The following is a 27,760-nucleotide window of genomic DNA, read 5'->3' as shown; positions in this document are numbered from 1 at the left end:
GAAAAGTCATGCTCCTGACTTCCCACAGATATATGTGCACAGCAGATATATGTATTTATGCACATATATACAGATTAGAGAAAGAATGCAATTAGCACATTTAAAATTACAGACAGTAACAAAGGATATTCTGGAGTCTATATTTCTTGCAGACCTTGCAAAACAAGCTTCCTCCATCAGAGGTTAATTCTAGTGGGTTAACACCTAGAATACTAATAGATGCTTCTGTAACAAATAATAACGGCTCTCAGAAATTTCTCATACTCCTTTTATACCCAAAGCAAAAGGGGAGGGCAAAGACTTCCTTACCTTGATACAAAGAACAAACAAGCATAATCACTTCCTTAATTTTAAAAACATCTAGTAACCAAGCTCTAAGTTAAGCATCCTGTTATTTGGCCTTGGGAAAGTAAGAATAAAGTTGAAATCTGTGACCTTAAATCAAAAGGGAACGGAGTCACTGAGAGGTCCCATAGTAGGACAAAATGGGTGTTCCAACGTTGCAGAGGAACCTTGAGTGACTGTTCAGGTAGCCAGCTAATAGGTTCATTTACAGAAGCAGTGATTTCCACAGTTCCATTCAAACTATATACCATTTCCATCTTAACTCTGAGTGAGAATAGTTTCCATGGGTGCAGCCATAAAGACTCCAGCCTATTGTTGTAGCAGAGGCGGACCTGTCCCTGCTTCCCACACCTATGCATATGGCAGGCTTACATATTCTGGCCCTTTAAGAGGCAACTCAGTGGGGCGGGGCGAGCAGTGGTGGTGCATAACTTTAATCCCAGCAATCAGGACTAGCAGAGGCAGGTGGATCTCTGTGAGTTCCAGGACAGGCTCCAAAGTCACAGAGAAACCCTGTCTCAAAAAAAAAAAAAAAAAAAATAGGAAACTTCACCTGCCTTCTCTTTCTTTTGTTGCCATCTCTGATACTGACTTACACATTCCTGTCTGTCTGTCTCTCCCCCCTCTCTCTTCTCCCCCCTCTTTCTCTTCTGTCCCCCCATCTCTCCCCCCTCCCAATAAAACTCCCTCTCCACGTAAACTCTGTCTGCTGGCATGTTTGTCCCTCACCCACCACGGAATCAGTCAAGATCTCCTTGCTCCCTATTCCTAACATCAATGACATCTCCTTGGGAGATATTAATTAGCACTCAAGTCCTCTCACTCCTACATTGTTGCCAATGCACCCAGTCCGATCCCTCATTGGTAAAGACTTCACAAAGAATGGTACATTTGTGGAAATAGCAGCATTAAGCTCCTGTCCTTCAAAGCTAGATGAATGAAGCATATAAAACTTACTATAATCTTGGGTAGTATTGATAATAGACATCCATAATTGACAAATTATATTTAGGCACTGAGTTTCATTTCCCATGCAAACAAATCCTTGATCTCTCGCAGTCTACCCTCCTCCATTGGTTAAGCAGGAGCCCTGATGTCATAAGGATCATATAACCACCACAGGAATTTCCATGTCTCCCCTACTCACTACTATGTTACCTGGAGATTTGGGAATAAAAGGCCAACAGTTATGATAGATCTTTACCTGTGCCACCAATGGGGGCTTGGAAATGAACTCAGGTTCTTTGTAAGAGCACTTAAGAGCTCTTAACCACTAAGCCCTCTCTCCAGCCCCATCTCTCCAGCTCTGTAACACAGGATGGCTTGGATTTTCTCTGTAGGCTAGTCTGGTGTTGACAGGTGTGCACCTGCATCCTGGGTGGTCCATATGGATCCAGATCTACAAGAGCTCAACAAGGGCAACAAGGGCTCCCCAATTTGAGCTGTATCCCTTCCCTGGTTTCTTTTGAGAGAGGGTGTCACTGTGTACCCTGGCTATCCCAGATCCCACGGAAATCCCCTTCTCTTATCATCCACACTACATTGTTGATGCCAACTCAGAGTCAGAATTCATGCCAGTGTGAGAGGCCATTTATTGTTATTGTTCAGAGCCTGGGCTCCCACGTTTAGGGGGAGCCCCTGCAGTGCTTCCTCCCCCCATAGCCCTCATGGACCCCTCAAGAGGCAGGTGGCTGAGCTGGTCGTGGAGGGTGCACATCCTCACATGCTTAAAGTCCAAAGTGGCCACCTTCTCCCTGCAATGACAGCTGGGGGTCAGCCCTGGGGAGGCGACAGTCAGCTGGGGGTCAGCCCTGGGGAGGCGACAGTCAGCTGGGGGTCAGCCCTGGGGAGGTGACAGTCAGCTGGGGGTCAGCCCTGGGGAGGTGACAGTCAGCTGGGGTCAGCCCTGGGGAGGTGACAGTCAGCTGGGGGTCAGCCCTTGGGAGGCGACAGTCAGCTGGGGTCAGCCCTGGGGAGGTGACAGTCAGCTGGGGTCAGCCCTGGGGAGGCGACAGTCAGCTGGGGGTCAGCCTTGGGGAGGCGACAGTCAGCTGGGGTCAGCCCTGGGGAGGTGACAGTCAGCTGGGGGTCAGCCCTGGGGAGGCGGGGTTGTTGAGGGGCAAAAGGAGAAGAAGCCAGGCCCCATCTGGAGACCTCACCCTCCTCCCATGCCCTCTGCCTCCATCCTCACTCCGGCTTCATCTTGTCCGTCAGCAGTAGGTTCTTGACCCGAACGGCTTCGTCTTGGGCCAGCCGAAGGGTGGAGCTCAGGGCCTCTGCCCTGACCTGTTTGGCCAAGGCCTGGCGCTCCAGCTCCTGGGGAGAGGAGTGTAGGCGCCGCTGGGCTTGCTGGACTGGGCTAGGGGTGGAGGGGGATCTGGGTTGCATGGAGCCCACATACCACCCAAAGTAACCTATCAGGCCTTGAGTTTGGGGATTCCCCCAGGAATCCCACAATTCACTGGTCTCCCCAACTGCACCTCGCAGGAAGCCTGTGAGTGTCCCCAATGCACTGGCCAGTGTCCCAGCAAGCTGAGTGACATCGGAAGTTCTGTGCTCCTATTGCCTATGAATTGCCTGTATTGTGTGGATCCCAGAATTGCATGGCGCCCTTCTACATCTCTTCATTCCAAGGCCCTGTATTCCCTAGCATTATAGTGTTCTGTATCCCACAATTCACCATGTCCTGTGTCTTTCTGTGTACTGGGGCTGCAGCTCACTACAATTCATATCCCATCATCCCTTAGGCTAGTATCCATCCCATCATGCACTAAGCTCTGTATCCCACAATGCACCAGGCCATGACTTCCCATGTGTACCTACAGTTGCTCACTATAATGTATATCCCATCATCCCATAGACCAACATCACACAGTGCCTCTATGTCCCTCAAGTTCTAACAGCTATAGAGCTGTGACTTGGATAAATGGGTCCTTCAGTGTGACATCCAGGCTCCCTCTGAGTCCACTGACCTCCCTGAAGGGCTACAGAAAATTGGGCCCATGTCCATGAGCTACAGCCCCATATGTCCCAGAAAAAGCCAGCCCCAGCACATTAATACACTTTGAGCCAGACCCTAGAGAGCAGAGTGACTGGGTTGTAACTCATCAGCCACCAAACTCTTTGTCCTCCTGCCTGCAGAGAGGCAAGACCTGCTGCTCCCATACAGGCTTCCTGTTCCTGCTACAGCCAGCAGGACTCTTGAGCAGAGACTACCTACACCCTGCCAAACACAAAAGTAACTCGGGTCAGGGCAACCCATGGTCCCTGGTACCAGAATCTTCTTGTGTAGCCTCTGGCAGCTGGGGCAGGCAGGAGCCAGGCCTTTTTGCTTCACCTCATCCACCAGCGGGGTCAGCGCACGTTCCAGCAGCTGCTGCAGGGACTCCGTGGACAACTGCTGCCCCTGGCTGCAAAGGGACAGTCACCAGATGGATGAGTCCTGGGTTACACTCCATCTGGTCATTTCTTTTTATTTATTTATTATTGTTTGCTTGCTTGTTGAGTCACGGTCTTTTGACATAGCCCTGGCTGTGGTGGAACTCACTCTGTAGACCAGGCTGGCCTTGTATTCACAGAGATCCCCCTGCCTCTGCCTCTAGAGTACTGGGATTAAAGACATAAACCACCATCCAAGCAGTGGTAGCATAGGCTTTTAATGGCAGCACCTGGCACTCAGGAGGCAGAGGCAGGTGCATCACTGTGAGTTTGAGGCCAGGCTGGTCTGAGGAGCTGTTATATAGAAAAACTTTCTTGAAAAAGCATAGACCAGCAAGCCTGGCCTTGTTTCATTTTATATGTTCCCACATGCAACGTGACTCTAACTCTGCAATCCACAGAAGCACATCTCTCACAATGACAATGCGCCACAATACAGGCTTTACCTCTCTGCGTACCTGGCACAGCGGGCACAGGAGCCCTGGACAGACCGATCCAAGTTCGAGATGTGGTCAGCACCCCTTCGAGTGTTCTGAAGTTGCCGTCCCAGCTCCTCCAGAATCGGTTTCACTCGGCCCAGGGCCTCCAGTTCACTCTTCAGTGAAGCCACAGACACTGCTGACCTCTCCACCCTGAGATGGGAGAGCAAGCGATGTGGATAGCTTGCAACATCCACTATCAGCCCGGAGCCGGAGAGTCTGCCTTTCAATGCTGTACTCTGCGCTGATGGGCTCTCCATATCCACCAGGGATAGGAGCCCGAGCTTCTGCAGGGCAAATGTCCTAATGCCGGACCACGCCCTCACTCCTTACTGGTGGATCACAAACAGGGATTCTACCCCAAAGCCACACCCTTAATCCACAGCTGGGGGATTCTAGGCAGGGGCTCTACACTGGGCCACACCTCTTGGTATGGGTCATTTGCCCCAGCAGATAGTTCAGGCCTTTCTCCTCAAGGATCTACCCTCGGGTTGGCTCCAATTTCCCATGTGTCCCCTCCAGCACCAGCTGAGCCCTTACATAGTACACAGCTCATCTGCCCGTCCTCGCAGCTCTTGCAAGCCCCGTGCAGACTGTGCCTGTTCCCGCTGTGCCCACTCCCACTGGCCCAGGAAGCCATCCAGCCGGCCACCTAGGGCACCCAGCGACCTCAGGGCCTCCTGCAGTGTCCCCTCCTCCTGATGCCGCCGGGCTGCCAGGGAGGACACCTCCCTCCTGAGGAATGGGATGAGAGAAAGGGTAGGTGGAGACTTGAGCATGCATTCCACCTCATTTGGTGGTGATATTTTGTTCATGATATAACAAAGTTTGCCCGAGGATAAGGAGGCAAAGCGACCAGCAGCTAGAGAGTTCTGGCCTCTCCCAAAGCCCCGCCCTAAAAGGGGGTCCACTCAGACTGCTCCCTACTGCACTGCTCCCAGACTCAGCTCCTGACTCCTCCCACCTTACATTCCTCTCTAGTGCTGGGATTAAAGGTATGTTTTACCACTGCCTGGCTTCTAAGGCTAGCTAGTGTGGCTAGCTTCGCAGTGTGGTTTCAGAAATCTCTCATTGTATTGGAACTCTATATGTGGGGCAGGCTGGCCTCGAACTCACAGAGATCCTCCAGCCTCTGCCTGTCAGTGCTGGGATGAAAGGCATGCACTACACTGCCCCGCCTTTTTTTCTTTTCCTTTGTGTGCTAGATTAGTCCTGTATCACTGATGCCACCACCCAAATCCTCTTCTAGGTTCTGCTGTGGCACCCACTCCCTTAGCTCCTCTAAGGCCCGCCCACCTCAGTCTCCAAGTCCCACCCCTCAAGGTCTTCCAATCGTCCCTTACCTAAGGCAGCCCCTCGGAAACACTAACCCTCCCACCCTCACCCAACCCCGCCCACAAAGCCTCCACCCTGGGCGGAGGCCCCGCCCTTTGTTCCACCTGCGAGCTGGTCCACCCACCTCCTCCGGTCCCCGCCCACCTCAGCTCCTCCAGGCTGGTGGAGACCTTCTGCAACTCCTGCTCTGTCAGCGAGGGCCCCTCCGCTGCCCGGAGTGACATGCCCCAGCCACTGGAGGCCAGGCCTCGCGGCCGCGGGGACTCCTCGGGGCTGCCGGGTGGGCCGGAGCAGCCCTGATTGGGAACGACAGGGCTCAGGCCGTGCCGGGAGAGGCCGGCCTCCAGCTTTTGCTCCAGCTCCTGCAGCTCGGCCTCCTGCCTCCGCGGCGTCTCATCCTGCAGTTGCTGCTGGAGGTATCTTAGCTTCTCCTGGGCAGGGGAGGGCAATGAGTCAGGGCATCCAGCCGTGTCACCCTCAGCCATCTGCACCCCAGGGATCCCGGGACTGCAAAGTGGTGTGGGAAGAGGAAACTGGGAAGGATGCTTGCAGTCTAACTGGCCTCATGGCTGTCATTAAGAAAGGAGATACCATTTTCTCTGAAACCGCTAGCTGTTTCTAAGGCTGCAATCCGCCTACCCCCTCCTCTCTTGCTCTGCCTGTCAAAAACCAGCCCCTGAATCTCAGGGACCACGACACGCTTTCTCAGTGTTTAGTTGGAAAGTAAGCTGGCACGTATTGACACTAGACCCTCTCCCACCCGGCACGCAGGGTCTTCGGGCTCCATGCTCCCAAACTCAGATTCCTCAGGCTCCACTCTGGTCCCTCCCTCTTCGCTCCTCCCATGGGTCCCTTCAGCCCGACCTCCAAGCTCCACAGTCAGATCCGACCCTCCTCAGCTCCTGGAGGCTGTGCAAGCTCTACACACTTGACCCTGCTCTCCCCAGTTGCTCCAACACCCATCCCTAGGCTCCACCCAAACTTCCCACTAGCTCGGGACCCCTCCACACCACACTCTCGTACCTCCAGCAAGGCAGAGTTCTGCTTCAGGACACTGGTTTTGATTTCAGCATCTTCCACCGAGCGCGCCACCTTGCGGCAGTTCTCCTGGGTCAGAACATCAGGGCGGAGGCCCTGCCTTCCCATTCCGGTTCTGCCCCCAACCAGCAGCCTCCTTATTTGCATAGCGCCAGCCCCAGGTAAGATGCACCTGCTTCCCAGCCAGGCCTCTTCCCTAGCCATACCTGTCCTGTCCTGTCCTTTTGGCCATCCCACTACGCCTGTGCTCCTTTTGTTTTACATTTAAAAGATTAAAAAAATATTTCTTATGAGCTGGGCAATGGCGGTGCACGCCTTTAATCCCAGCACTCAGGAGGCAGAGGCAGGTGGAGCTCTGAGTTCAAGGCCAGCCTGGCGTACAGAGTGAGTTCCAGGACAGCCAGAGCTACATAGAGAAACCCTGTCTTCAAAACCCAAAAAGATAAAGAAAATATTATGTGTAAAGATATTTCATAAGCGTGCACGTATGTGCATGACATGCACACTGTGCTCATGGAAGCCAGAAGAGAGAGTCACTTGTCGGTAGCGAAGAGAGGATCTCATGTATCCTTTGTGAGGATTCAGGCGTTATGTTGGCCTGCCTGTCACCTGGTAGAATGCTCTGGGGCAGGGTTCCGCGTCTACTACTCTGCATGCAGGTACAAAGGACCCTTTAAAAGACAGACCCTGCCCACCTACGCTGTCTTTCCTACTAATTCTCAGGCGTGTCTACAGGACCTTTCCTATCCCCCCCCCTTGTCTTCTGTCCTTCCTCTGTGTCTCTTTCCCTTATTTTCTTACCTACCCCTCAATAAAACTTTTCTCCAGATGGTCCAGTGCCGGCCCAAGGACTGTGATCCTCCTGGTCCCAGCGTGGCCCGGGGACCTGCCACTCTCGGTCCCAACCCATTATTCTTTATTCTTAACACCCCGAACCTCCAACTCGTTATACAGCTCCCAGAGTTCAGCATCCAAGTGCAGATCATAGGTTGTGCTCCCTCACTCAGCTAAATGCCATGCTGGGATTCAACCCAGGGCTTTCTGCACGCTAGGCAAGCACTCTCCCAACTGAGCCCCATCCCCAGCCCTCATGCTCCTTGCCCTTCTAATCACTTTCTCTCCACAGCTTCCTCCCACAGGGGCTCACCTTCAACTGACTGCAGTACCCCTCCAACTCTTCTGCCTCCTGCCGCCTTCTTTCCAGGTTCTCACTCAGCACAGAGCACTCGCTCTTGATCATGGGAGGGAGGCGGAGTTACACAGAGGCAGTGGGAAAGCTTACCAGGGGGAGCAGGGTCTTATCCTCCTGGGGGCTGGGCATGCGCTATGGTGAAAGAAGGCTCCGAGGCGGGACCTTAGCTCTGGAGGAAGAGGCCACCCGAGGGGCACAGGGGCCTCGAGTGTCATACCTGCAGGGTCTGAACGTGCTGATTAACCCTCGTAGTCTTTTCCTTCAAGCTGGTGATGGAGTCTTTGGCACGCACCAACCCACTGTTGACCCCACTCTGGAAAAGAGTGAAGGACATGTATAGGTCAACACCGAGAACACCAGAGCTTCAGGCTGGTTTTCAGCTTGGCTTTGCTCTGAAGGCATGTGGCTTTGGACAAAAGGTGGCATCCTTGGATTTAGTTTCCTTGTTTAGTAAAGCCAAAGGTCGACTAGTGTTCTTCATGATGTTCTGGGGAAAGTAAGTAGGAAAGACAGTTTGAAAATCCCCAGCTGGGAGATTGGGGTATAACTCAGTGGTAGAGCCTCTGCCCAGAATCCCCCAGTGAGGGGCTGAGGTGTGACTCAGTGGTGGAGCCCCTGCCTAGAATCCCCCAGTGAGGGGCTGAGGTGTGACTCAGTGGTAGAGCACTTCCCAGCATGAACAAGAGCCTGGGTTCAAGCCACAAATATGTACATAAAAGCCCTCCTCCTTTCTGTCTCCCCACTGTATGGAGGATAAAATCAGCATCCTTGTTGATCATTACATAGAGACTGAGATCTGTTCCCCAAGAGCCTCTTCGGCCTACTTAGCACCTCTGACCAACACGCTCAATTTTTGCTTTGTTTTGTTTTTGAGACAGGGTCTCAGTGTGTAGCTCAGCCTTGCCTGGAACTCAGAGTCAGCCTGTTCTGCTTGATGAGTGTTAGGATTTAAGGAGTGAGCCACCATACCTGGCTTTCCATCCTCAGCTCTTACAGCTGTGCCCTGTGCTGTTTGTGTGTTTGTGTTTGCCTTTTCTGCAGCAGTCGAATTTGTTACATGACCACTGTTAGTTACATTCTTACTTCTTCCTCAGTTGAAGACGAATACTTGTCTTCAACTTGCTGAGATCATGTGGCCACGCTATCCAATATAGATGGGTGGGCACAGTGTGGACATTGAGTAATATGTTGCAAGGACAGACAGATTCCTCTACCTTCCTCTTCCTCCCCTTCTTCAGCTTCAGCTTCCTCAGACTCCCCCTCCACCTCATTTTTATTCTTACCTTTTTCTTGTCCTTCCTTTCTCTCTTCCTTCTCTCTCTTCTCTCCCCCCCCCCTCTCTTTCTACTAAAGAGTCTGATTCATTAAATAGCCCAGATTGACCTCAGAATCCTGGAGATGTTCCAGCCTCATCTTCCTATGTATTGGGATCACTGCCAAGAGCACTGTGCCCAGCTCTCTTTACTTTCTAGAACAATCTTAGCTGGGCAGTGATGGCATTGCACACCTTTAAGCCCAGCACTCAGTAAGGAAGCAAGTGTATCTCTGAGTTTGAGGCCAGGCTGGTACAGAGACAGTTCCAGGACAGACAGCATGGTTAAATAGAGAAAGGAATTCTCAAAATTAAAGAAATGAAAATAAATATTCTCAGGAAAATGGCAGAGGATGAATTCTAAAATTCCACACTTCCATAAACAGAATGAAATGAACCAGAAACAGTTTGTTACTCTTGTACTCTGTAAATTGAGGATGCAATGGGCCAGTTATGCTGGCACATTTGTTATCCTGGTACTTGGGAGATGATGCTCTGAGGAATGCTGGCTGCCATGTCATGAACATGGGTATGCGTTTACTCTGCTTCTGACCATTGTGTATGGAAAAGAAGGTCATGTGGCCAGGAGCATGGGTCTCTAAGCTAAAGGCCAGAATGGATTTGAGGCACCCACAGGGGGCAATGTCCTGGTGAGTCCAGCTGTCAGATAAATACAGCACTAAGGACAGTGGCTGCATATTCATCCCGTCAGACCACCATAGTCTCAAGGAAAAAGTTGATGGCCCCTACATCTCTTGATCTAATGTGTACTGTTGTGAGATATTTGATTACACTGTGAAGATATGCCACTGTGATTGGTTTAATTAAAAAAGCTAAGTGGCCATCAAGGCATTGGTGGTGCATACCTTTAATCCCAGCACTTGGGAGACAGAGGCAGGTGGATCTCTGTGAGTTCGAGGCCATCCTGGTCCACAGAGTGAGTTCCAGGACAGGCTGCAAAGCCACACAGGGAAACCCTGTCTTGGAAAGAAAAAAAAAGATAGCTAGGTAGAACTTCTAGAGAAAGCCCTGGGTAGGAGAGAGTAAATTAAAATAAAATGAAATAAGGCATGCAAGGATGGGAAATGCACAGGGCGTCTGGATCCTGTATGGGGCTTTGTTGGCTGAATTTTTTGAATGCTGACGAGGACAGGGCAGCTGCTGAGAGACATTGTATTATGGAAGGACTGCTGAGTTAAAACAGCCTAAATACTTTAGAGATGTCTTGGCTCCAGAATGGAAGTTGAAAAATGAATTGCACTGGGGGAGAGGTTATGCATTTGTTTCTACTGGAAATGGAAGCCATAGAGTCCTTCAAAGTTAATTGGGATTAAATTTGACTGGTGGAGACCTCCTGAGATCCTGGCTACAAACATAAAAAAGAAAGAAAAGAAAACATACAAGACAGGATATGTATAAACTGACCTTTTGACATGGGAACTGCTCTGAGACAAGATGAGAAATGATAAATCTCGTGGCTACATAGTCCTTACAACTTATTATTACATGCCATCCATTCATATAGCATGGGTAGAGATTCATATTACAGTTTGGTTATACAGTCCAAACAAACTTAAAAGGTTAACAAATGCCTTTTCCCTGTTCAAAGAAAAAACAAAAAAATCATCTTTAACTGACTTGTACACTCTGCACATTCCATACTTGTGATAATGCATATACTTATGATATTATATATATACACACACACTTATATAAAATGTTTTGGTTTTTTGAGACAGGTAGATTTGGAGCCTGTACTGGCTCTTGCTCTGTAGACCAGGTTGGCTTCATACTCACATAGATCTGCCTGCCTCAGCCTCCTGAGTGCTGGCATTAAAGCTGTACACCACCACCATCTGGCTATGTTACCTTTAAATGTTTGTATGTTTTCAGGAAAAAAAGAATCAGATACCAAAAGAAGACAACTATCCCTGATGATCCACACTATGAAAATGCTACCTCAAAATTCTCCATCCAGAACAATTTCAAAAATGCTGGCTGAGAGGGTCCAGCTTCATTCCCTACTCCAGTCAGTATTCCAGATAAGCCCTGCACTTTCCCATCACACAGACGCTGGAGAACAAATGATACAGCTAGTTATCCCAGGACTTGACAATTACATCAATTTTCTCAGGGTCTCCTAGAGATGCCCTCCCTCCAGGAAATAGGAAGCAGTCTAGAGAACGTGAAGCCCACATTCCCAAGATCCCAAGATGTGGGGTAGACAGTTTTTGGTCATTTGCTGAGTTATGGATGTTTTTCATTGTTTAGTGGTGTTGGTTAAAAGTTGGTATTGGCAATGGTCAAGAAAAACCTGAACAGAGGAGATTAGATTCAGGGATCTCATTCTGAAAAGAAAAAGGATGAATATAAGATAAAAAGGGTAGATTATTGAATTTACTTTCAAAATAAAGAAACAACTACTAGTCTTTAATGTTTTACATTGGTTTAAATTTTTATAGATTGATACAAATTTAAGGTTATTTTGTTATATTGTATATATGTTTTTACTCTTGATAAGATATTGTACCTATGTAGTTCCTTTAAAATGTAAAATTTTCGTCCTTGAAAGTTATTTAGGATAAGAAAATGCAGTCAAGTATTTAGTCATCTGTGACAATCAAACTTGTAGTCGTGTTCAAGACTAAACACATATATTTTAAATAGATACATGGTCTTCAAACACTTCAAAGACCTACAGAATATGACATTATAATGTTTTAATAACATTAGGTTTTCATGAGAGTAAAACACATCTACTCCTGGCAGCACCAATTTACTTCATAAAGGGTGATGGGCATTGAAGAAACTCCATATGGAGTTTGCTTTCACTGTGGCAAAGCAGCCATTTGGGCAAGAAACTGCCCTTGCAACCTGGAAGCAACCTAGATGCCCCTCAACTGAAGAATGGATAAAGAAGATATGGCACATTTACACAATGGAATACTACTCTGAGGAAAAAAACAATGGAATCTTGAAATTCGCAGGCAAGTGGATGGATCTTGAGGAAACCATCCTGAATGAGGTAACCCAATCATGGTTAATATGGATTTAAGACATAAAGCAAAGGATCACCAGCCTATATAATACACACGGCCAGAGAAACTAGGACACAAGGAGGAACCTAAGAGATTCATACAAGGTCCCTCACAGAAGGGGAAAAGGAACAAGCTCTCCTGAGCATATTGGGAGTGTGGGGGGGGGTCAGTGAGGGGGAGGGAGTAAGGAGAAAGAGAAGGGGGAGGGGAGGAGAACATGTGGGACTAGGAAGATGGAGTCAGGGGATGAGTAGATGAGAGGAAGAGAGAGAGAGAGAGAGATACCATAATAGAGGGAGCCGTTATAGGTTTGAAGAGAGACCTACTAGAATGACCCCAAGTAACAATCTGAGCAACAGTGGAAAGGCTACCTTAAATGCCCTTCCCTGATAATGAGTTGATGAATAACTTATCCACCATCACGGAGCCCTCATCTAGTAGCTGATGGAAACAGAAGCAGACACCCACAGCTAAACACTGAGCGGAACTCCTGGAATCCAGATGCAGAAAATAAGGTCAAGACCAGGCTGCAGAAACCTACAGAGACAGCTGACCTGAACAAGGGGGAGCTCATGGATCCCCAGACTGACAGCTTGGAAACCAACATTGGACCAACTCAGACCCCCTGAACATGGGTCTCAGTTAGAAAGCCTGGGCAGTCTAAGGCACCTCTGACAGTGGAACCAGGATGTATCCCTGGTGCATGAAAGGACTTTGGGAACACATTCCCCATGGAGGGATACTCCCTTAACCTAGAGGCAGGAGGGAGGGCCTAGACCCTACTCCAAATGACTTGACAGATTTTGATGATCCCTCCTGGAAGGCATCACCCTCCCTGTGGTGTGGGGGATGGGATGAAAGAGGCATGGGGGGGCATGGGAGGGAAGGAGATGGAACTGGGATCAATATGTAAAATAAGAAAAAATAACAAGAAAATAAAAAAATAAAAATTAAAAAAAAAGAAACTATTGACAATGTGCTCTCCAAATTGGACAAGCAGGACACAAAGAAGGCAACTGCTGAACTTTGCCAAGACAAGGTGGGACAGTCCTTCAAAATTCCTGCTTCACAGGAAGGTCTGTCAGACATTCTGGGCCTGTGGGCCAAAGATGGATGCCCCAACACTGCAGGGAAACTTGGGTGACTGTCCAGGCAGCCAGATGTGTCTGTCGTGCCTGTAGTTTTGGAAACTGTTTCCTCTGCACTTCCCGTTTAGTTGGATAATATTATAGCCATCTCAGGTCTCTCATGGAGTTGAAGACAAGGTAGATGTTAGAAACCAGCTGTCATCGCAAGTTACCTGCACGCGTTACCTGGCTGCACAGGGGACTAAGTTCTGTTGCGCAAATTTCCCTTTTAAAGCAAGCGTGCCAAGCGCGCCCTCTCTCCCTCTCCCTCTTTCTCTCTTCTGCTCTCCCTTCCTCTCTCTCTCTCTCTCTCTCTCTCTCTCTCTCTCTCTCTCTCCTCTCTCTCCTCTCTCTCTCTCTCTCTCCTGCTTTTGGTTGGCCACCAGCTACCCCACCTTCTCTCCTCTCTATCAATAAACTCCACATGGGCGCTGAGTCTGGTGTTTGTGTTTCATAGGCGGTAGCAAAACAAAAGAACAACTTTGGTGCCGTGACTCGGCAGGCCGTCCTCGAGAACTCTGCGGCTGCCTCCTGTCGGACGGCCACAAGATGACTGGCTCAAATAAAATGGGTGAAAACAACAAAGGAGCACTCAGGATCCTTGGAGCAACTGCCCCATCTACCCCTGTGATGTACACCCGGAGCACGAGTCCATCGCAGCCTGCCTCAGTTTCCCTTCCCATGAAATGGGGACGAAGGATAGACTGCTATGACAGAAGGGCTGGCCATGTGACCTGCTCCACAGCTACAGGCTAATTAGGGTCTAGATGGATACAACGAATGACCAATGCCAGCATGGAGGTGGAGACAGGAGAATCAGGAGTTCCAGGCCGCCCTCTGCTACACAGTGGGTTTGAGGGCTGTTGTTCAGTTGCAATGCTCACCTTGCATACACAGGGCCTGGGTTCCATCCCAGACTTGCACAAAGTAGGTGTGGTATTGCACACCTGTGCCTGCCTGCCTGCCTGCCTGTCTCTCTCAGTCTTGGTCTCTGTCTCCACTATCTCTGTCCCTCTATCTCTCTGGGTCTCCCCACCCCCTGCAGCTCAAGGACTGGGCACCCTTAACCCCTCCCACCCCACCAGCTCAGAGAGGTGCTAAGTGCAGATCAGGATTCACTAGACCAGTATCATTAAGGTGGAGTTTATTTAGGGAAAGAACTTACACAAAACAAATGACTTGCTGGGTCCTGCCCCGGCCATGCGACCCTGCCACCCAGATGTCCTCTGAGACCCAAAGGTGTGCCCTGAGCCCCTGCCCCTTTCTTTTAACTGGTCATGCCTGCACTGCCACCATGCCCAAAAGGCTTTGGTCAGTGCTGCCGGTCGGGGGGTTGTGAATATATCACCACAATACCCCTTTTGCTCTAAAGAAGAAGATTTAGGCTTGGTACAAAGCTATACACAATGATAGCAAATATCAAGCATGCAATGAACTACAGAAGAGGAAGCTGCTGCTGCAAAGGGCTTGAGGCCCATGGGTGCTCACACAGCCTCGGTCCTTAAAGCCTTAATCCCCACAGCCCAGAGCTGGTGTCAGAGGTCCCTGGGGGCCATGTTAATAGTTCCAGTGGGAGGCACTGAGCTCCAGGCTCTGCATGAGAGCCAGTTATGCACTGGGGTGGGGCCATCCCCCTGGAGGGAGGTCTCAGTCCATCCCTAGCCTGGCTTCCCATCCAGGACCCACCCCACCTCCTCCGTCCACCCTGCCTCTTCCCTCCCCTGCATACCAGCCCCCTGCTCTAAAGGAGTTAGGGAAGAACACTTCTTATCAGACCAGCAGCCTTCTGGTCTAGCCTCCATCCTTACAAGCATTCCTTGGGGGGACTCTGCCTTCTACACCTGTTAGTTTTGCCTTCATCTTTAAACTGAATCATTATATCAGCTCCTTTATAGATGCTCTCAACGGGGAAGTGACATCCCTGGATACAGCACACGATGGCATGGCACCGCAGTAAATGGGGAGAGGGCCAATGTGCCGAGTGGCTTCTCCCTCTGCACTGAAGCCACCACGGCCCCTATTGCCCTGCGTTGCAGCCTGTTCTCTCACTTGCCACTTCTCCCCCTTTTCTCTTCCCAGACTCTTTCCGGCCCCTGTCCCTTCGCATTTGCTGTTCCCGGTAGCTGCAATGCCTTTCCCTGTTTTTCTGCGTGGGGAATAACTCATTTCAGCTTCTCTGCTTCTCTTTTCTGGGTGGACACTTTGATTATTCTTCTTCCGGATGCTCACAGTGCCTTGTGTGGTTCCCACCAGTGTAAGCTATCATCACACAGACCGTGCCCTGTGGCTGACTCCCTAAGCTGGCCCTGCTACGTCCTAGCTGTGTGACCTTTCATGCGCTACTGAACCCTTCTGGGCATCCATATCTTCAGCACCAGAGGAATGAGACTAAGTGCTGACAGAACCAACTAAACTGCAGATAGTATTTGGGGTTGTTGGCTGACTGTCACACAAAGGCTTGGACAGGAGTGGGTGGACTCTCTTCCTTCTAAGGACGGCCTCTGGAGATGCGTCCAGCTTTCATCTTGGATTCTCCTGTTTCCTACTCCCCATGTCATTATTAAAGTGATGGAGACGAGTTCTCTGACATCTGGACTCACAGGCCATGATTAAATTGCTATAAGATTCTGGCTTAGATTTCACTTGTTTTTATTAAGGCAAGATCTCTCTATGTAGACCAAGTTGGCCCCCAAATCACAGAGATCCACGTGCCTTTGCCTGCCAAGTGCTGGGATTATACTTTTCTATATTCCTTTGTTTATTCTCTCTGCACCTGCCTGCCAGGGCTTGTTGTGGAGGTTGCTAGGTGCCATGTGGGTTTCAGGGATTGGACTCAGGCTGTCAGGCTTGTAGGTACACACTGCACCATCGCTCTGCCCTTGTACGGGGCTTAATGTCTCAGACAGTGACATCATCTTGTCCTGGTTGCCTTTACATCATGACCGCCCAATATCCAAGCTCAGGCCCTCTGTGCCCCCACCCCCAACAAAGCAGACTGCGGCTCGCGGCCCTAGATAGATTAGGTCTGGGGCTCTGTTCAGTAAGGCAGAAGCTATAGAAAATGGAGGTTGCTGGGGCAATGGCGTAGTTAGAATTCTCTTTGGGCCACTAACCAGCTCCCAAATAGCGACACGGAGACTTACTGTTCCGAATGCTCAGCCTTAGTTTAGGCTTGTCCCACAAGTCTTCTAACTTAGTCTAACCTGTTTCTACTCGCCCACATTTTGCCTCAGTGCTGGCATTCTGCATGCCCTACCCTCCTGCTTCCTCCCTGTCTGGCCCCTGGCACCTACCTCCCTGATGCCTCTTTTTCTTTCTTCCCAAGCCTAAATTCCTGCTCCTACTTACGTTCCCTGCCCAGAAGTCCTGTCTATACCTCCTCCCTCACTACTGGCCATTCAGCTTATTAGACCAATCAGGTGCCTTAGTCAGGCAAGGTAAAGCGGCAACCCATCTTTACATAGTTAGACAAATACTCCACAACATGATGCGATGGCTTCTTGTGGAAGGCACTTGCTGCAAAGTCAGATGACTTGAGTCTGATTTCCAGACCCATTCAATGGAGGAAGGCTTTCTCTGATCTTATATGTGCTATAGTGCACGGATACCCCCCAATAATAATAATAACAACAACAACAACAACAGAGGCTGAAGAAAAGGCTCAGTGGTTAAGAGCATGGGCTCTTTTGCAGAGGCCTCACGTTCAGTTCCCAGAATCCACACAGCAGCCCCAAATAATCTGTAACTCCAGGTACAGGGGATCCGCTGCCCTCTTATGACCTCTTTGGGCACCAGACACACATACAGTGTCTCACATACATGGAGGTAGAATACTCATACACATAAAACAAAAGTCAATCCCTGTTTTAAAATTTTAGCACAGGCTGGGTGGTGGTGGCCCTCCCCCTTAATCCCAGCACTTGGGAGGCAGAGGCAGGTGGATGTCTGTGAGTTCAGGACAGCCTGGTCTGCTGAGGGAGTCCCAGTCTCAAAAAACCGAAAGCCAAAAAGACTCAGCAACTGGAAACCTGTTTTTATTTTTTTTGTTTTGTTTTGTTTTGTTTTCTCACCAGAGCCCCGTGCATGATCCTAGTGATTTTCTGTGTTTTGTTTCTTTCTTGTTTTTTTTCCTTATAGGTTATAATCTCATCCAAGTCACCACCAGAACCAAACTATGAACCCAATTGTCAAGAAGAAAAAGGGGCCGGTGGCTTGGCTGAGTGGGTACAATTTCCACCAAGCCTGAGGCCCTGAGCTCAGCCTTTGGGCCCCACATGGTAAAGAGAGAACCCTCTAAGATACCCTGTGCCCCTCCCCAACCCACCCAATCAATCAATGGGGAGAGATGAAAGGAGGCCCTTTCCGTGCAAAACTTGCGAGCTGCCAAATGGTGTGAGGCTGATGCTGAGACACTTCCAGGAGGCTCTCCCTGGGTTCATCATCGCTCACACTTGAGTGGGTCTTGTTTTCCCTCTGAGCACCTCTCCTGCTAACTGGCCTGCTAACTTGAAGTCTATATTAAAATGTCTTTAATGAAATCTCCCGCTCTGCTTTATAAACCTAACTTCTCTGCATGGCCTGTGTCTCTGTCCCCTACTCCTGACATCTTAGGCTTTCCGGAGAATATCTACTAAAAGCTATGTGTGTGTGCCTCAGGCCTCTCATCCAAGCTACTTGGAAGGCAGGAGGGCTGCAGGTTCAAGGTGGGATTGGACTAAAGAGTGAGACCCGGTCTCAAAAAGTACAGGTGCTTGGGTGTAGCTCAGTGGCACAGCTCTGCCTAGAGTCCTCCCTGTGAGGGACTGGGGTGTGGCCCAGTTTATTCTTTGTTGTTTAGGATGAACCCCAGGGCCTTGCATGTGCTTGTCAAATGCTCTATTCAACATGTGGCTTGTAGAAGGGATCTGCTGAAGGACCACAGAGGAGCGGCCAGTTTAAGAACTGGAGGACAAGTATCCTCAGGGTAAGGGAATGCCGGGATCAGCAGGAACATGGGAAACTTCTCATCTCAGGAACAACAGTCTATGCAGTTATTAAAATGCCTGTTAAGAGGGATGGAGTGACTTGTCAGAATGGCTAAAACAAAAAAAAAAAAAAAAACGCCAAGGACAGTCTATGCTGGAGAGGATGTGGAGAAAGGGGAACACTCCCCAACTGCTGGTGGGACTGCAAACCCATACAGCCATTTTGGAGATCAGTATGTCAGTTCCTCAGGAAAATGGAGATCAGTCTACCTCAAGATCCAGTCATTCCACTCTTAGGCACATACCCAAGATGCACAAGGCCATCTGTTCAACTGTGTTCATAACAGCATTATTTATACTATCCAGAACCTGGAAGCAATCTAGATGCCCCTCAACTGAAGAATGGATAGAGGAAATGTAGTACATTTACACAATGGAGTACTGCTCAGCAGGGGAGGGGCAGGGGGCGCACGCACGCACATGCACAAAATGAATCTTGAAATTCGCAAGCAAATGGATGGAACTAGAAGACACCATCCTAAGAGTAAGGTAACCCACTCACAAAAAGATAAACATGGTATGCACTCACTCATATATGGCTTTTAGACATAGAGCAAAGGATCACCAGCCTGCAATCCACACTGCCAGAAAAGCTAGGAAACAAGGAGGACCCTAAGAGAAATATATATGTTACCCTGGAGAAGGGGAAGGGGACAAGATCTCCCAAGCAAATTGGGGACATGTAGGGAGGGGAGAGAGAGTTAGGAGGAAGAGGAGGGGAGAGGAGGGCATGAGGGAGCAGGAAGATTGAGTCAGGGAAAGAATAGAGGAGAGCAAGAAAAGAGATACCTTAATAGAGGGAGACAGTATAGGTTTTAAGAGAAATTTGACACTAGGGAAATGTCCAGAGATCTACAAGGATGACCCCAACTAACATCTAAGCAATAGTGGAAAGGCTGCCTTAAGTGCTCTTCCCTGATAATGAGATTGATGACTACCTTATATGCCATCCTAGAGCCTTCATCCAGTAGCTGATGGAAGCTGACGCAGACACCCACAGCTGAACACTAAGCTGAACTGGAATCCAGTTGCAGAGAGGGAAAATTGATGAGCAAAAGAGTCAAGACCAGGCTGGAGAAACTCACAGAAACTGCTGACCTGAACAAGGGGGAGCTCATGGACCTCAGTCTGATAGCTGGGAAACAAGTATAGGACGGACCCAGACTCCCTGAATGTGGTGTTAGTTAGGAGGACTGGGCAGTCTATGGCGCCTCTGGTAGTGGATCAGTATTATCCCTAGTATACAAATAGCTTTGGGAGCCCATCCCACACAGAGGGACACTCCCTCAGCCTAGACACATGGGGGAAGGCCTAGGCCATGCTCCAAATGATATGACAGACTTTGAAGACTCCCCATGGAAGTCTGCTCCCTGGGGAGCAGAAAGGGGATGGGATGGGGATTGGTGGGGGGAAGAAGGGAGGATGGGAGGTGTGGGAACTGGGATTGACATGTAAAACAGGCTTGTTTCAAATTTAAATTAAAAAAATTATCAAAAAAAAAAAAAAAAAGGAATGGCGTGAAAGTGAAGGAAAAATAGTTCACAGAGCTTTGGGTATTAATTAAAAAGCAGAGCTTTGGGTATTAATTAAAAAGCATTGCCGCAGGAATCCGGTGAAACTGAAGGTATAGAAGCAAGGTATGAGAGCTCAGCAGAGAGGAGAGCCCACACTGTTAAACACTGGTCTTTAAGTAATTCAATTTCAAACGCTCTGGAGCCTTAGCAGAGCGAGGAGTCACTTAAAGCTGTATGTGAAGTAACAGGACCGGGAAAGGGAAGACACTCAGGCTAGAAATGGTCAGGCAGCAGAGGAGACTGCTCCCTCACGTCGACAGGAAAGCTGTTTGCCAGCACAGTGAAAGTGAGATGATGCTCCTCCTCCATCAGATGAGACAGTTAGGATAGCAAAGGCTAGAAGCTTGACTGTATGCTTAAAAACAAAATGGCTCCTGCACAAGGAATCAAAAAGGAAAACGGAAACTTCCCAGTAGAGAAGAGGGAAGGGACGGAAGTAAAAAAGGAAACTTCCCAGTAGAGAAGAGGGAAGGGACGGAAGTAAAAAAGGAAACTTCCCAGTAGAGAAGAGGGAAGGGACAGAAGTAAAAAAGGAAACTTCCCAGTAGAGAAGAGGGAAGGGAAGGAAGTAAAAAAGGAAACTTCCCAGTAGAGAAGAGGGAAGGGAAGGAAGTAAAAAAGGAAACTTCCCAGTAGAGAAGAGGGAAGGGACGGAAGTAAAAAAGGAAACTTCCCAGTAGAGAAGAGGGAAGGGAAGGAAGTAAAAAAGGAAACTTCCCAGTAGAGAAGAGGGAAGGGAAGGAAGTAAAAAAGGAAACTTCCCAGTAGAGAAGAGGGAAGGGAAGGAAATACCAGGAAGTTTCTTACAGAAAAGGGAGAAATGTTTAATCAAGAAAAAAGGATTTTCTCAGTAAAAGGGAAAATACTGAATCAAGGCCTAAAAATTAAAAGGCTCCGTAAAATGAAAACACAGGAAAGAGGCTCTTCCCAGCCGATATCAAGGAAGAACAAAGGCTCTTCCTTTCATATAAGAAAGTGATGATGGTTAACCGCAGAGCTGTCTGGGTACGCTTCTGAATTACACAGTCAGCGGGTGGGGCCTGGGCGAGGGCAGTGGCCCAGAGCTTACAATTGTGTCTGTTTGCTTAATTTGGTTATTAACATTTTGTTATTGTTTTTCCCTCAGAGCGGAAATAACCCAAAGAGACCCTTCGTGGGAAATGTTTTTTGTTTTTCCCCAATAGTGGGAATACCTCCTCCAATGGTCCCTTCAGGGGAGAAAGTGGGCGTTTAAACAAGCCCAGCTTCTGGGAAAGGATGCTTATGGTCAAAGCATGAAGTGTTTAGTCAAATGCTGTTTGAATCTCCAGATGTTCGTAATTCATTGTATGGAGGACGTTTTCTCTTGCTTATCTAATTGATGCTTAGATAAATGTTTGATTTTCATAATAGAGAACCAAAAGAACAAAATTCATGATTTTAAATTATATTACTTAATCTATATCTTGTCTGTTCATCATCACTGAGAATTTGCCTCTGCTCTTTAGGTTGCTTTCTAAACTTTCCAGGTTAAATTCTATAAAAATGTAACATCTGAAAGAGTAGGTTGTTAGGTTATCAGATGGCTACTAAGGTAAAAGCTCATAAAGAATAATCTCTCAGTGATTAAAAGCTTACTGTTGTAAGGAAAAATCAAAGACCCAAAGACTAATAATATATCACCACAGCTTACAGAATTGTTTCTCCGTTAAATAAAATATAGGTAAATTGTTTGATCCACACTGTTAATAACTGGCAAGTTGGATTAATGTGTTACTTGGGAACCTACCAAAAAGGATCCTTTTTGTAAGATTTTACAAAAATACTCCATGAATATTGCCTAAGGTTGCATTTTAAAATCCTATAGATTGTTTTCATGCTTTTATAGATGGCTTATGTATAAAAGACTTTGCAGATAGCAGCTGGTGGTAGAATTGCTCAATTGTTGCCGCCATATTTTAAAGGTAAAAAAGCTCCAATTATAGCATAGAAGGTTTTAAAAATACAAGAAAGAAAGTAATTTGGCAAACTGTTTATATTGATGAGCTAAAATCACAAGCAAATGGCACTGAGGTTTCAGGCCTACTAGATGCTAAGGCTGATGTATCTATAATTTTTCAAAATCTTAAAATCCTAACTGACCTATTTAGTGTTGTTTTACAGGATTGTTTCTTTAGTATTCCTTTACAGGAACAGGATAGAGAAAAAATTGCCTTTATGGCTCCTACTTATAATAATGCCTAGCCTGTAAATAGATATTAATCTTAAATGTTAAATAGCCAGGTGTTGTTGGTGCACACCTTTGATCCCAGCACTCGGGAGGCAGAGGCAGGCAGATCTCTGTGAGTTTGAGACCAGCCTGGTCTACAGAGCTAGTTCCAGGACAGCCTCCAAAGCAATATAGAGAAACCCTGTCTTGAAAAACTAAAAAAAATAAAATAAAATAAAATAAATAGCCCAGCGTTGTGTCAATATTTTTGTAAATCAACCACTGGAAGTGGTATGTAAACAATTTCCTCAATCTATTATTTATCATCATATTATTGATATTTTATTGACTGCTTCTGATACAGATACCTTCGAAATCATGTTTAATGTAGTACAGAAAAAATTTACCCTGTTCTGGATTACAAACTTCTCTTGAAAAATTAGAAAGAAGAGATTCTGTTAGTTATTTAGGATTTCAATTAAATAAACAGAGAATTCAGCCACAGAAGGTACAGATTAGGAGAGATCCATTGAATGATCTTAATGATTTCCAAAAATTATTGGGTGATACTAACTGGGTGTGATCTACAATTGGATTGTCTATTCAAGGGTTAACTGCTTTGTTTCAAGTTTTACAAGGTGACTCAGACTTAAATGTGCTGAAATTGTAGTACCCTACATCAATCCTGAAATCAGACAAATGTGGGAGATGAATGATGATTGGTAAAGAGCTTGTAGTAATTTCTTAGGGGAAATTAACAACAAATATCCAAAAAGTAAGCAGATTCAGTTTATGAAAAGAACTGAATGCATTCTTCCCCGCATAGTGAAAAGGCACCTATTTCTGGGCCCTTACATTTTATACTGATGCAAATGAACCAGGAATGTCTGGTTATAAAGCAGGGAACATCAGCAAGGCTGTTTAAAGTCCTTATGAATCAGGTCAGAAACCAGAGCTGTGTGCCACTCTGATGGTTGTGTTAGATCTGAAGAACCTCTCAACGTAATTACTGATTCCCAATACGCAGAAAGGGTTGTATTGCATTTAGAAACTGTTGAACTATTCCTGATAATTCAGAATTGACTTTGCTGTTCACACAATTACAACAGGCAACCCAAGAACAAAATTGCCCACTTTGTATTATTATCCATATATGATCCCATATTGGGTTACCTGGGCCATTAGCAGAAGGAAATGCAGAAATTGATCAATTACTGATAGGAAATGTGTTGGAAGCCTCAATTTCATAAGGAACACCATATTAATAGTAGGGGCTTAAAATCTCTATTACTTGATAACAAGCTAAGGAAATTATTTAAAAAATGTCCTGCTTGTCCTTTTTATACTCAAGGTCCTTTAGCTGTAAAAACTGATCCTAAAGCTACCCAAAGGAATGCAATTTGGCAAATTGATGCATTTCATTTAGCATATTTTGGAAAATTAAAATATTTATCATATTATTGACACTTATTCTGAATTTCAATGGGCATATGCCTTAAGTTCTGAAAGTGCAAGTTTTGTTTTGTTTTGTTTTGTTTTTCAAGACAGGGATTCTTGGTGTAACTTTGTAGAGCAGTCTGGCCTTGAACTCACAGAGATCCACCTGCCTCTGCCTCCCAAGTGCTGGGATTAAAGGCGTGTACCACAACTACCCGACCAGAAAGGGCAGATGTTATAATTCACTTTTATTAGAAACAATGGCTGTAATGAACATAGCATCATAAATTAACATTGGTAATTCCCTACTTATGTTTCCAGTAAACTGAAACTTTTTTTGTACATTATAACATAAAAACATGTTACAGGGATACCATACAATCCTACAGGACAAGCAATTGTTGAGAGATCCAACTGCACCTGATTGAGAATTACACTGTGGGAGTTCAAAGAACCCCTATTTGCATGGGAAATGAAACTCAATGCCTTAAAATAACTCTTCAGTATGGCTATCCATAGTCAATACTACCCTAAATTATCGGAACAAGTTTTATCTGCTTCATGCATCTGGATTTAGAGGACAGGAGATTAATGCTACCAGTTCCGTAAGTCTACTTCTCTGGGAGATGTGGGTTACCAACAAGGAGTCTGACTGGTGCATTAGCAACAGTGTCAGAGCAAGAAGTCTCGTTAACATCTCCCAAGGAGACATCACAGACTGCAGCCCCTTGGAAACTATTCTCACTCAGAGTTAAGATGGAAACGGTATAGTTCAAATGGAACGGTGGAAGTCAGTGCTTCTGTTAATGAACCTATGTTGTGGCACAGAGCTGGAATGGCAAGCCCTCTCCTGCAATTTGGCAATTCAATTCAGACTAACTTGTGGAAATCGGCAAGTGCCTTCCACCACCTTAAGGCGTGGGAAGGAAAATTAAACATTGAGGATGATCAATACACTTCGGCTTTTAGACTAAATCAAAGCCATCCTTTTACGGCATGTGTGCCCTACCTTACCTGCTCCTACAGGGGTCTGTTCAATGGCACCCTAATAATTACAGCATCACTCGTGAACGCTGGACCCTTCATACATGTGTTAATTCTAGTATGTCTTTACATTTGACCTTTGAAAGTTTATATATTCTTGGAGCAAGACCAGCAGGCTGGATACCAGTGAGGTTGTCAAGGCCATGGCAAGACTCTCCTGTGATGACCCCGGTACAGAAGCTCACTGAAGGAACACTAGTCGAATGGGTCTAATGGTTGGACCGGTTACTGCAGCTGTCTTGGGGATTATTGCATTTATAGCTACGGCAGCACCAGCGTATGGCACTTCGTAAAGAAATTCAAACTGCTGAGTTGTTAGAGTCTGGCAGAAACATTCAAAAGAACTTTGGACTGAGCAAAATAAGACTGATAATGAGATAATGAATGAATTAGCTGAGTTAAGGCATGCTGTTACATTGTTAGGGGATCAGTTAGAAATTTTGAAGGAGCAGATAAAATTAAAAATGTGGTTAGAATGTCTCTTTTTATTGTATCACACCCCTAAGAGTTAACAAAAGCAATTATGAATGGATTGTGGTTAACATGCATTGGATGGGTCACCCTAATTCTTCTCATATGGTTTATGATTCACAAAAGAAATCAAAGTGACGTTTGCAAAAAAGTCGCCTGATAAGACAGGAATGGACGTTATGGGAAGTCTTGCTGATACACTAGCACCGTTCAACCTATGAATTACTTTAATAAATTTCTTGTTCTACCAAGTCTTGCTCTTGTCTTAGCAATAGTAGTTTCAATACCTTTAAAGTGTGTTTTGGCCTACAGAGAGAAAAATCTGTATATACTGTGAGTCTGCATAACGTTCAAAATAATTGATTTTTGTAAAAACAAAAAAAAGGGGGGGGGATCTGTAGCAGGATTCTTACTGGCCTGGCATCAGAGTGCTAGCTATTAGCTCTAACCCCAACTGGGCCACACCTGGCCTAGCTCCAGAGAGTTGGCCCCCCAGCCCTAACCATCCTTTGTTGAATGGATACATACCTTTTGTCACTCGATGGGAACCTAGTCTGAGAGTTTCCCAAGGATATGAAGGCCTATACAGAACTTGGTTCAGAACTGTGGCACCTATGAATTGAGACTTTGCACATAGTGTTGTATTTTTGGAAGCCTCATTCAAGTTGTGCTGAGCACAACTGGCTAAAGTGTAAATATAGAAAAAAAAACAGAAACCCCTGTCCTAGGGGAAGCATTTTAGTCCACCAAGGCAGGGGAACCCTGCAGCTGCAAAATGACTAAGTTCATTGTCTCTGAGTCCTCTTTCCATGGACCCGCATGAACCCACACCCCCTCTGTGACATCCCGACACTGAGCTATACCCTACCCCAGGACACTTTTTCTGATGTTATCTTCTGGTCCCAGTGACTAGAACTTCTCATCCCAATCTGGATCAGCCCCCTCCTTGGATCTGCCCACCTCCATTGACAGATCCAGGCCCTCCCCACATCGGCTGCTCACCAGGAGTTCTGTGATGTCAGGGTCCTCTGGAGCCCAGGGTGTTGTAGGGGAGGCAGGTGGCCCTGGCAGTGCCAGCGGACCACTGTCCTCAGTGGTGGAGTCTGTGCCCGAGGAGTCGGGCTCCATAGCAGCCAGGTTGAGCAAGGACACGTTGGTGCAGGCCGAGGACCGCTTGAGGTTCAGGCACCAGTGCATCGGCTGGTGAGACATCCGGGGCTCCACCCTGCAGGTGACCCAGGAGATGATGGGGGTGGGGTGCCGGAGGGGCGGGCCTTATATCCTCAACGCTGCCCCTCACCCTGTTTCTTCACCGTCCTCACCCTGCTCGGCCTCCATCCACTGCCTCGCGTTCCCACCCCTCCCCCTCCCGATGCCCCCTGCAGCCCCCTGCCTCCCTCCCTCGGCTGTAATGCCCTCCGCATTGCCCTCCTTCCCCTCCAGCACCCATGCTTTGCTGCTGGCAGTGTCGTGTGTGACAGGCACGGGGCCTGTGACCAGCGGGGTGCAGGAAACCCACCCATGGAAGGACACGGCCTTCTTTTTCTTCGTGATCCCCTTGATAGGGCTGGTCACCCCCCCGGGAGCCTCGGGGACCAGCTGGGCGCGGCTCTCGACCCCCTCAGGTGGGTCTCCCGCCTCATGGATCTCTTTGGACTGCCAGATTGTCTTCACCACCACGCTTGCCATGGCGCGGGGGGCCGCTCCCAGGGGGAGACTCACCATCTACTCTGCCCGCCCCCTGGCTCTCAGGGGCCCTCAGCTCCTGGCCTGGGTCACAAAGGGCATAACCACTGGGTCACGGGGAGGGGCGTGAGGGAGAACAGCTGCTGGCTCAGTGTCCCCTGCAGCCCTCAGTGGGCCATCCCGGCCTTGGTTCTGGTTCTACAGCTCCGTCTTCTCAATCCAGGGCACACAGTGGCTGGGCCCTACCCTGCAGCGGGCTCTGGGACCCGGTCTCAGGTCATCTCTGTAGCTTCCTTCCCTCCCTCCCTGCTGCCTGAGACCCGAGACACATTACAGGATCTTTCTAATCCTTGGGGGGGGGGGCACTCGGTGGTTTTTTTGGCGGCCTGGGATGCTGAGTTGGGAAGAGAAACACCCAAACACAACGATGTCAGCTTGGGAAGTGCCATGGGGACAGTCCAGGGAAGTCACAGCCTATGTCACTGTGTGTGTTTTACCTGTTAAAGAAGAAGCCAAGCCAGGCGGTGGTGGCCCACGCTTTGATCCCAGCACTTGTGAGGCAGAGGCAGGCAGATCTCTGTGAGCTTGAGGCCAGCCTGGTCTACAAAGAGAGTTCCAACACACCCAGGGCTGTTACAGAGAGAAACCCTGTCTAGAAGAACAGAAACAAGCTAGGGGGCCGGAGAGATGCTCCACGGTGAAGAGCATTGGCTGTTCTAGAAGCCCTGAGGTTCCATTCCCAGCCACACATGGTGGCTCAAAAAACGTCCATAGCTACAGTCCTACAGTATTTTAGGATCTGATGACCTGATCTGGTCTCTAAGGCCACCAGGCACACAGGCAGTTCACAGACATACATGTAATCAAAACACTCACATGAACCAAAAATGATAAAATCAAAAAAAAAAAAAAAAAAAAAAAAAAAAAAAAAGCTGGGTGGTGATGCTGTGTGATTTTAACCCCTGCACTCTGGAAGCAAAGGCAGGCTGACCTGAGTTTATTGAGTGAGTTCCAGGTCAGCTAGGGCCACAC

General features: G+C 47.8%; 1 protein-coding gene across 2 annotated transcripts; it reads right to left on the bottom strand.

The window, feature by feature from the left end:
• Positions 1 to 1,942: 1,942 nt before the first annotated feature.
• LOC127213810 (testis-specific serine kinase substrate) lies at positions 1,943 to 26,758 on the bottom strand. 2 transcript variants are annotated; one of them, XM_051174256.1, is made up of 11 exons: positions 26,562 to 26,758; positions 26,045 to 26,267; positions 8,045 to 8,140; positions 7,783 to 7,866; positions 6,621 to 6,731; positions 5,742 to 6,028; positions 4,803 to 4,997; positions 4,242 to 4,415; positions 3,620 to 3,755; positions 2,537 to 2,661; positions 1,943 to 2,099 (listed from the first exon to the last, which is right to left on the bottom strand). In XM_051174256.1, the coding sequence occupies exons 1-11, from the start codon at positions 26,729 to 26,731 to the stop codon at positions 1,943 to 1,945; spliced, it is 1,758 nt and encodes a 585-aa protein (XP_051030213.1). In that variant the 5' UTR covers positions 26,732 to 26,758. The 2 variants fall into 2 exon arrangements, with proteins under 2 accessions (XP_051030213.1, XP_051030214.1); XM_051174257.1 differs by having other exon boundaries at positions 1,949 to 2,099; positions 2,537 to 2,704; positions 6,621 to 6,704.
• Positions 26,759 to 27,760: the final 1,002 nt, after the last annotated feature.

Source organism: Phodopus roborovskii, unplaced genomic scaffold, assembly GCF_943737965.1.
Source record: "Phodopus roborovskii unplaced genomic scaffold, PHOROB, whole genome shotgun sequence".
Lineage (NCBI taxonomy): Eukaryota > Metazoa > Chordata > Mammalia > Rodentia > Cricetidae > Phodopus > Phodopus roborovskii.
This window is presented reverse-complemented; position numbering and strand designations above follow the sequence as displayed.

Excerpts from the sequence above, each read along its gene's own strand:
- LOC127213810 (XM_051174256.1), bottom strand. The coding sequence starts at position 26,731 with ATGGCAAGCGTGGTGGTGAAGACAATCTGGCAGTCCAAAGAGATCCAT. Across the intron at positions 3,756-4,241 it reads TCCTGTGCCCGCTGTGCCAG|CCAGGGGCAGCAGTTGTCCA; the intron begins GTACGCAGAGAG and ends GTCCCTTTGCAG. Across the intron at positions 2,100-2,536 it reads ACGGACAAGATGAAGCCGGA|GGAGAAGGTGGCCACTTTGG; the intron begins GTGAGGATGGAG and ends CTGTCATTGCAG.